Here is a 9,874-nt window from a genome sequence, read left to right on the forward strand (position 1 = left end):
GGCCCAACGCCCCAACACCACCACCACCACCCTCCCCACCAATGGCCCCGGCCTGGCCGGACAATGGTCCTCCAGCTGGAGAAAGGCCCTTTACTACATACCACGCGGGCCTGGAAAGACGGCCGGGAAGCACACAGAGGACGAGAGCACCTCCGGCCTAAGCGCGGGCCGCGCGCCCGGGCCTCTGCGGGCGCCATCACTGGGAGTGGGGTGTGAAGGCCGCCCCGCCGGGACAGCGCCAGCAGCGGGAACCAGAGGCTGCGAGCCCAGCGGAGGCCACGGCGGGAAATGAAGGCCGAAGCCTGGCCAGCTAACCCGCCCAGCGGCCCATCCCCGCGGCAGACCTCCGACCGCTTACCTTATGGATTCTCTTCAGAGCCATGGTGGGAGGCGGTGGCGGTGGCCCCCGGGGCGGGGACGGGGGCGGGGGAGGGACGGGGAAGGGACGAGGAGGCCTGAGGCCGCCTCGGCGGTCGCGGGTCGACCGAAGAGGAGGAGGATTTCGGGAGCGTGGGTCCGACGGGATGGGCTGAGGGCCGGGGCCCACTCCGCTTCTGGGGCTGCCGCAGCGGTCACCGCATCACCCGGCGGCGGCCCCTTTATGCGCTGCCGCCCCAGCCGCCACCGCCGCCGCCGCCGTAGCTGACTCTTCCTCCAAGTCTCAGCGCCACCTCCTCATTCGCCGCGGATCCCTCCGCCGGGAAGCAAGAGCCCGACACTCCGGCTCGGCAGGCGTCTCTCGGTCAGACAGCCGGAGGAACTGCCTGCCTTCCTGCCTAATGCAGGTGGACCAAGGGACGCGCGGGCGGGCGGCGCCGCCGGGGTGGGGCCGCTGAAACGCGGGGTGGGCCCAGGCCGAGGGGCAGGTCGGGAGGCGCGGGGATTGGCGGGCCAGAGAAGGAGGGCCGGGCCGCACGGACGGCGGAGGGATACGGGCCGCCCCTGTGAGTATTCTCCGCGCCGTCGCCGTCGCAGCCACGGCTGCCGAAGGGGATGACGCTGCGAAGCGCTGGACGGAGATCTCGCGAGAGCTCGGGCGCAGGGTTCTGGACCCTCGAGTCCCCTGCTCCTGGTACTCCACGCGCGAGTCATGAAGGATGATGAAAACATTTGAAAGCAAATGTTTTCCACATCGCTTGTCGGTCTCTGTACCAGTCTCAAAAGGAGGCACCTACGCCCATTGCAGCGTTTCTGAAGGAAGGGACTTGTCCAAGGTCACTCAGCTCTCCACTGGCAGAACTAGGACTCTGCTGAAGCCGCAGGTCTTAGTAGATACCTTTCCTTAAATTTGCACTAGCAGCAGTCTGGCCACTCGCTGGGATGCGCAGGGAGCTCTGAGATTGGTCCTCATGACACAATCCGCAGTTGGAAAGAACTTGAATGTTGTTCTCAGCCACTGGCATGTTAGCCTTAGAAGTCCTACCATATGTAGTCAGAAACTAGCTTGGGACACCTCAGGGAAGGATCTTGTCAAAGTCACAATAAGTGAGCCATGTCACCTACTCAGCTGAGAAGGGCGAACCTCAAGGGGGAAATTGTATCCAGTCACCCAGAGGCTATAGGTGAAGAGGGACATTCAGTAACCCCAGATCTCTTCTGAAATGTGATAGAAAGGGTACAGAAATGCCCACAGATCAGCCGAGAACGCGAGGTTCATACCTGTAATCCTAACTACTCAGGAGGCAGCCATCAGGAGAATGGCAATTGGAAGCCAACCTGACAAATAGTTTCCCAGACCCTATCTCAAAAATACCCAACACAAAAAAAAAGGGCTGGAGGGGTGGTTCAAGTGGTAAAGCACTTGCCTACCCTGCCTAGCAAGCCTGAGGCCCTGAGTACAAATCTCAGTACCGCCAAAAAAAAATGTTCAACCAGCCTCATAAAATAATTGAGAAGGGTTCCCTTCTCTGTATTCTGAAAGAGTTTGTTTGAGATTGCAATATTTTTCTTCCTTAAACATTTGATAGAATTCACTAGTTACTCCATCTGGCCCTGAAATTTTCTTTGGGCAAAGAATGTTTTGGGGGTTTTTTGCTTTACTGGTGTTTGAACTCAGGGCCTCACACTTCCTATGGGGGCATCTACCACTTGAAGCCCTCCACTAGCCCTTTTTTATTGTAATGGGTATTTTTGAGATAGGATCTCTCTTTTTGTCCTGACTGACCTCAGAACTCAATCCTGATTACTGCCTCCCAAATGGCTAGGATTGCGGCAGGACATCGGCATCCAGCCTGGGGAAAGAGTTTGATAATAAACTCAGTTTCTTTACTAAGTACAGGGCTATTTAGATTTTCTTTTTCTTCTTGTATCAGTTGTGATCATTTGTATTTTTCAAAGAATTTGTTCATTTAATTTGTCTAATTTATTAGAATAAAGTTACTCATAATGTACCTTATTTGTCCTTTTACTCTATGTAGCTTCAGTAGTTGTATCTCTTTTCCCTGATGTTAGCAATATGTGCTTTTTCTGTTTCTTTCGTGACAAATCTAGCATGGGATTTATCAAATTAAATATTTCCTCCAGGAACTGGGATGTGGCTCAGTGGTAAAATGCCTAACATTTGATCTCTAGCACTGCCTAATAATAATGGTAATAATAACTCCTCCAAAGAACCATCTGCTGCCCTTGTTTTTCCTATTGTTCAGCTAATTTATAATTTTATTGATTTCTGCTCTTAGGGGTTTTTTTTATTTTGTTTTTACTTTGGATTTAATTTGTTCTTATTCTAGCTTCTTTTTGGTTAGTTTTTTTGTTTGTTTGTTTGTTTATTTTGCTTTGGTTTGTTTTTTGAGATAGGGCTTCACTATGTAGGCTGGGCAGACCTAGATCTCAAGATCTCCCTGCTTTGGCCTCCCGAGTACTTGGGTTACAGCTATGGGCCACCATGCCCAAGTTCTAGTTTCTTAAAGGAAAAGTTTAGATCACTCACACTCACTTTACACTTTTCCTGGTTTTTTTGGTGCTGGGGGTTGAACCTGGGGTTCACACATATAAAACACATGCTCTACCACTGAGCTACACCCCAATCCCTGCATTTCCATTTTCCTAATAAAAGCTCTTCCTAATTAAGCACTCAAAGCACACTACTTTTGACGTATCTTGCAAGTTTGATATGTTGCATTTTCACTTTCATTCAATTTTATTTTGTTTTCTTTTCCACTACTGGGGATTATTAAGCCCATGGCTTCACACATACATACTAGGCAAGTGCTCTTCTACTTGAGCCACTGCTCCCAGCCCTTTTTTAAATTATTATTTTATGAGATAATGTATCACTAACTTTGTCCAGGTTGACCTCAAACTCAAGAACCTCATGCTTCTACCTCCAGAGTAGTTGGGATTACAGGCATGTACCACCATGCCCAACAAGGTCAAGGTGATTATATTAAACAAAAAAAAACAAGACACAAAGAATATGGATTCTATTATTTCATAGAATCCACCCCCCTCAGACAAAACTAGTATTTGGTGTTTGGTTAGGAAGTAGTTGCCATTGTTTGGGAGGTGACTTGTCAAAAAAGGAATTGAGATGGGGCATGATGGTTCATGCCTGTAATCCCAGCACTCAGGAGGCTCAAGCAGGACAACCACAAATTTGAGACCACCTGGGTTACATAACAAGACCCTATCTGAGAGAGAGAGGAAATTTTCTTGGGCAATGTAAATCGTCTATATATTGTTTGGGGTAGAGGTTATGTATGCAAGTATATAAAATTGTCAAAACTCATGAAATTGAACATTAAACACCTATGCATCCTATTATATAGGAACTTTTTTTTTTTTGCGGTGGTGGTACTGGGGTTTGAACTCAAGTCCTTGTACTTGTTAGGCAGTTGCTCTACCACCTGTGCTACACCCCCAGTGCAAAACAATACTATAAATTTTTAGAGTGGGCAAATTTTCAGATCTTACGGGTCTCATTACGTATCCTAGAACTCACTATTTAACCCAGGCTGGCCTCAGATTTACAGTCTTTCTGCCTCAGCCTCCTGAGCTTCCTGTCTTAGCCTCCTGACTAAATTTGACTCCCTAAGCTTGACTTTTTTCATCAGTAAAACAGGGGTAATATTTATCATGTTCATAGCATTGCAAGCTTAAGTAAAGGCTTTGTATAAAGTTCCTGGCCTGGAGAAAGTGCTTAACAAATATTACTAATGTTGATGATGGTTTTTCTGAGAAAAGTAAGATTGCTAGGGACATGGCTCAAGTGCTAAGGGCACGTGTAAGGCCCTAGATTCAATCCCCAGCACCACGAAAAAAAAAAAAGAAAGAAAAGAAAAGTGAAAAAAGGAAACAAGGAAGGAAGGAAGCAAGGAGTGGCATAATATTCCACTTTAATCCCAGGTGGGGATTCCTGGGATTCAGGAGTATGAGGCAGGAAGATTGGGAGTTCATGACCACCCTGTGCTACATTGTGAGATGCTGTCTCAAAAAACAAAGCAGAACAAAACAAAACTCTGCCTAGCAACTTTTCTCCTATCAAAAAAAAAAAAAATCATTGGGAAACTTTTGGGACTGGAGATATGGCTCAAGCGGTAGAGCGCCTGCATTGAGAATGTCAAGCCCTGGGTTCAAACCCCACTCCTACCCTCCCTCCCCCCAAGGAAACAAATAATTGGGAAGAGAGGGAGGGAGGAAGGAAAAAGAGAAGCAGGATTATTAAAAACAAAAAACAATTAAAAAAAAAAATGATTCCATGCGTGTAATACCAGCACTGAAGAGGTTGAGGAGAAGGATAGAAAGCTTGAGAACAGCCGGGGCTACATAACCAGTTCCTGGCCAGCGTGAGTTATGTAGTGAGACCCTGTCTCAAAAATCAAAACAAAACAAACAAACATAAACATTGATCCCAACCAACTTTTTGTCCATGAGAGAAATCTATAAGCTCCACCCAATGAAGCTGGGGTTGGTATTCTATTTCAGATTCCCAGAGTCTCAGCCTCTCCTCTTTCTGTGGTTCTTGGGGGAAAGGGATGAGACTGCATCAGAATAGGATGAATCTCTTCCTGCAAGCTCAGCCCATACTCCATGTGGCAGCAATCTTGGGGGCTTTCAGGCTGGAAAACAATTAGCCTGGCTGTTCAATATACACAGTCTCCCAACCTTCCTCTGTGTCTTGGAAAAGAGGTGGGAAGACAAGGAACACTTGAATAGGATGTCGTGCAAAAACAAGTTGTCCACCATATCTGTTAGTGATTATTATGTGGTATTATTTGATACCATTCAAAAGAAAAAGTTAAATAATTTTAAAATGAGACTCCTAGTCACTAAGCCTGCTGCTGTTAAGTTACAAACCTGATTTACCTAACTGTAAAAATGGCTTATATAACAAAGGATGTGAACAACTTATGTGCTTATCATGTGTCCAGGAATAATTCATAAAGATAACCGGTGATCTGGAACACCTGAAATCCAGGAAGTGAATGAACCAGGGCAAAAAGTTCTCAAGACCCCATCTCAACCAGTAAGCAGGGCATGGAGGTGGCCCCAGCTATATGGGAAGAAATAGGTAAGTATATCATGGTACAGGCCACCTGAGCAAAAATGTGAGACCCTATCTAAAAAAAAAAAAAAAAAAAATTACCTAAAGCTAAAGGAGGTGGAGGTATAACTTGAATGTCAGAGTACTTGCCTACTAAGTGCAAAGCCCTGAGTTCAAACCCCAGTACAATAGATAAATAAATAAATAAATGGACTTAGTGTTCCAGAGAAGTTTGGAACTCATGGAGAGGAGGATAGGGTAATTGTCCTGGAGGGTCAGGATAAGGCCTGAGGACTTGGTGATTCTGACAGTCTGTAGCTAGAAGGTCCTAGCCTCTTCCCTGCTAGGAAAATGATCCAGAACTCAAAATCTGAGGGCTTCAGTGGCAAACAAGAGGTATAGTACAAACTTACTTGTGCCTAGAACTAGAGATGTGGTCTATGTGTATAACATCTGTATTTGATGCATAACTGAGATAGGTTTATAGAAGTTTCACTTTCTAAGCCATACAGCTCTAAAATGTGAAATGTTTTACACTAAGCATATGCTACTCCTATACAAAAAAAAAACATAAAATTTTAAATCTGGCAATACATAAGAGTAAAAAGTTGGAGTGGAGCATAATAGTGCAGATCTGTAGTCTCACCTACTTTGAGAGGCTTAGGCAAGAGGATCTCTTGAGCCCAGGAGTTTGGTACCAACCTGTGCAACATAGGGAGAATATGTCTTTAAAAAATCAAATGGTAAATGGAGGGGGAGGGTGAGAAGGGGAGGGGAGGAGGAGGATGAAACTCCAAGGAGTGTTCAAGGGCATTTCTGCTGCCTTCCTTGCTGGAAAAGAAAAGGAAGTGAGAACCTAATCCAAACAGGGTGATTGCAGAGACTTCCCTCTAATTGATATGAAGGAAACCAACTTTTGGTTGAAGCTGATCTTGTTTAAAAGAGAAAATGGAGGGACTTCAGTGCTCTGGACTCAGGATCTTGGAACCTTAGCACTGCTTCCAGTAAAAAATTGGAGGGAATGTGCAGTGGCTCAAGTGGTAGAGCCCCTGCCTAGTAAGATCAAGGCCTTGAAAATTCAAATTCCTTTCAAGCCTGTAATGCTAGCTACTTGGGAGGCTGAGATCAGGAGGATCTCATCTCGGTTTGAGGTCAATCCAGGCAAATAGTTCCTGAGACCCCCATCTCCACAGTAACCAGAGCAAAATGGCTGGAGATGTGGCATAAATGGTAGAATGCCTGCTTTGCAAGCAAAGCCCTGAGTTCAAACACCAGTACCACAAAAAAGAAAAAAAATTGAGGACTTTGGGGATTTGGTGGAAAAACTCCATGTGAACACTATCGTTTTTAAACGTCCTTGTGCATGTGAGCGTGAACGTGTGTGTTTATTTTAAGAGTCTTGAACTCAGCCATTCCACCAAGTCCTAATTTTATCTGATTTTAAAAGTAATATAGATTTGTAGTAAATTATTTAAGTAATACAGTCATCTATAGGGTTGAAAATTAAAGACCCTTTCTCTAATTTTATTTTCTCAGGAATAACCACCATTAACAAATGTTGCATATCTCCAAACTCTTTTTTTTTTTTTTTAAGACAGAGTCTCTACATGTAGCCCAGGCTGGCCTCCAAATCGAGATCCTCCTACCTTAGCCTCTCAACTGCTAGGATTACAGAGGTGTACCTCCAGACCTAGCTGTAAGCTTTTCAATGCAAACTTTATACATATAAACATGCACTGTGGGACTGGGGATATGGCTGAAAGTGTAGAGTACCTGCCTACCAAGTAGGAGGCTCTGAGTTCAAACCCCAGTGCTGGAAAAAGAAAAATGCACTGATAATAAACCCTTATTTCAGTTAGACATCCAGTTTCCTCAAATGTAAAATGCAATGATAAGTAATAACTGCTATTTTTATATTTTTGTCATGGTTTTTAGTTTTTTGGCTTTTGTTTTTTTTGCAGTACTGGGATTTGCTAGGCAGGTGGTCTTAACACTTGAGCCACTCCACCACTCCTTTGTCTTTTTCAGTACTGGGGTTTGAACTCAGGGCCTACATCTTGAGCCATTCCATCAGCCCTTTTTGTGATGAGTTTTTCAAGGTAGGGTTTTGGGAGCTATTTTGCCCCAGCTGGCTTTGAACCATGTTCCTCCTGATCTTTGCATCCTGAGTAGCTAGGATTACAGGCATGAGCCATGAGCAACCAGCTTTTTTTGTTTTTTATTCAGTGCTAGGGATAGAATCCAGGGCCCTGGGCATGCTAGGCAAGCACTCTACTAGTAAGCTACAGCCCAAGCCCTATTTGAATTTTTAACATAGCAGGCTCACTACATATAAGCTTCTGTACTTTTTAAAGTTCTTTTTTTGGGGGGTGGGGGGGGAAGTCATATTTATAGATTCACAGGATGTAGTAAAAATAGTGCAGAAAGCTCCAATGTTCCCTTCATACATTTTCCCCTAGTGATTACATCTTACATAATTATAGGACAATATCAAAACTAGGGAATTGATGTTTGTACAATGTATATATATATATAGTTTTACCTCATCTTATCATGTGTACAGATTTCTACAACCACAACCATAATTAAAATGCAGAACTATTTCCTCATCATAAAGTCCTACTTCATGTCACCTTGTTTGATTTTTGAGACAGGGTCTCACTAAATTGTCGAGACTCCCAAGTACTGAAATTACAGGCGTGAACCACTACATCCAGCTCTTGTCGCATCTTTATAATCATGCACATAAACACATATACACCCCAGTATCTCTAACCTCTGGCAATTACTAAACTGTTTTCCAGTAGAAAATAGATTGGTCTTTGTGTATGTGTGTGTGTGTGTGTGGTGTGTGTGTGTATGTGCAATACTTGATTTTAGTCTTGAGATTGCTAAACAAGTAGTCTACCACTTGAGTCATGCCCCCTGCACTTTTCACTTTTTAGTTATTTTTTAGATAGGGTCTTTTTACCCTGGCCAGCCTTAGACCAAAATCCTCCCACCTCCGATTCCCAACTATCTATGATCACAGGGTGATTTATATCACAAAATGTTACACAAATGAATCATATATATGGTCCTTAAAGATTGACTTTTCAGCTGGGTGCCAGTGGCTTATGCCTTTAATCCTAACTATTTGGGAGGTAAGATTGGGAGGATCAAGGTTTGAGGCCAAGTAAATAGTTCAACAAAAAAATGGATTGGATGTGTGGCTCAAGTGGTAGAGCACATGCTTCACAAACATGAAGCCCTGAGTTAAAAAAAAAAAATTACAGTAAAATACATATAACAAAAATGAAGCATTTTAGCAAGATATGGTGCTGTGTGTCTATGATCCCAGCTACTCAAGCAGCTGAGGCAAGAGAATCACAAGTTTGAGGCCAGCCTGGGCAAGTGAATAAGACACTGACAAAAATTTTTTTTTAAAAAATAAAATTTTAGCCAGGTGCTGGTGGCTCGTGCCTGTAATATTAGCTACTCAGGAGACAGAGATCATGGTTCAAAGCTAGCCCCAGCAAATAGTTTGAGATCCCTATCTCAAAAATACCTAACACAAAAAGGGTGGGTAGAGTGGCTCAAGGTGCAGGCCCTGAGTTCAAGCCCCAGTACTGCAAAAATAAATAAATAAAACTTAAAGGACATTGGCCTAATGTGGTGGCACACACTTGTGATTCCAGTATTTGGGAGCCTGAGGTAGGAGTATTATGAGTTTGAGTCCAGTCTAGGCTACATAATGAGACCATATCTCAAAAAAAAAAAAAAAGTCAGATTATAACTCAGTGGTAAAGAGCTTGCCTAGCATACTATAGGCCCTGAGTTCAATCCCCATTACTGAAGGGAGAGGAGGAGAGTAGTATTTTAAGCATCACTATCACCCACCCACAGAATTTTCTTTCTCTTTTGCTTTGGTGCTGGGGATTCAACCCCAGCCTGGTATATGCTAAGCACACACTCTACTACTTCTCTATGCATCCCCAGCCCCAGAGAACTTCCATTTTGCAAAACTGAAAATCTGTACCCTTTAAACAGTAACTGCCCATTCCTCCCTCTGCCAACCCCTGGGAAGCACCATTTTACTGTCTGTCTCTATGAATTTGATTATTTCTAGGTACCTCACAAGGATGGAAATACGTAGTATCTGTTCTTTTGTAACCTACTTATTTCACTTAGCGTAGTGTCTTCCAAATTCATACATGTTGTTGCATGTGCAGAATTTATTTCCTTTTTAAGGCTTATGTGTATACACTTTTTTTTTTTTGGGTGGAGGTACTAGAGGTTGAACTCAGGGTTTCACACTTGTTAGGCAAGTGTTCTATCACTTGAGCCACGCCCCTTGCCCTACACTACATTTTATTTATCTATTCATCATCAGTGAATACTTGGATTACTTCT

At 43.9% G+C, this 9,874-nt stretch overlaps 1 protein-coding gene across 1 annotated transcript in view; it reads right to left on the reverse strand.

The window, feature by feature from the left end:
* The window catches only part of Ube2d2 (ubiquitin conjugating enzyme E2 D2), a 44,662-nt gene extending 43,827 nt beyond the window's left edge, over positions 1–835 (reverse strand). The window contains exon 1 of the mRNA XM_020167924.2: positions 359–835. Coding sequence (XP_020023513.1) covers positions 359–382 — 24 coding nt within the window. The 5' untranslated portion in view covers positions 383–835. The remainder of the gene's footprint in view (positions 1–358) is intronic.
* Positions 836–9,874: the final 9,039 nt, after the last annotated feature.

The sequence above is a fragment of the Castor canadensis genome, chromosome 6 (genome assembly GCF_047511655.1).
Source record: "Castor canadensis chromosome 6, mCasCan1.hap1v2, whole genome shotgun sequence".
Taxonomy (NCBI): Eukaryota; Metazoa; Chordata; class Mammalia; order Rodentia; family Castoridae; genus Castor; species Castor canadensis.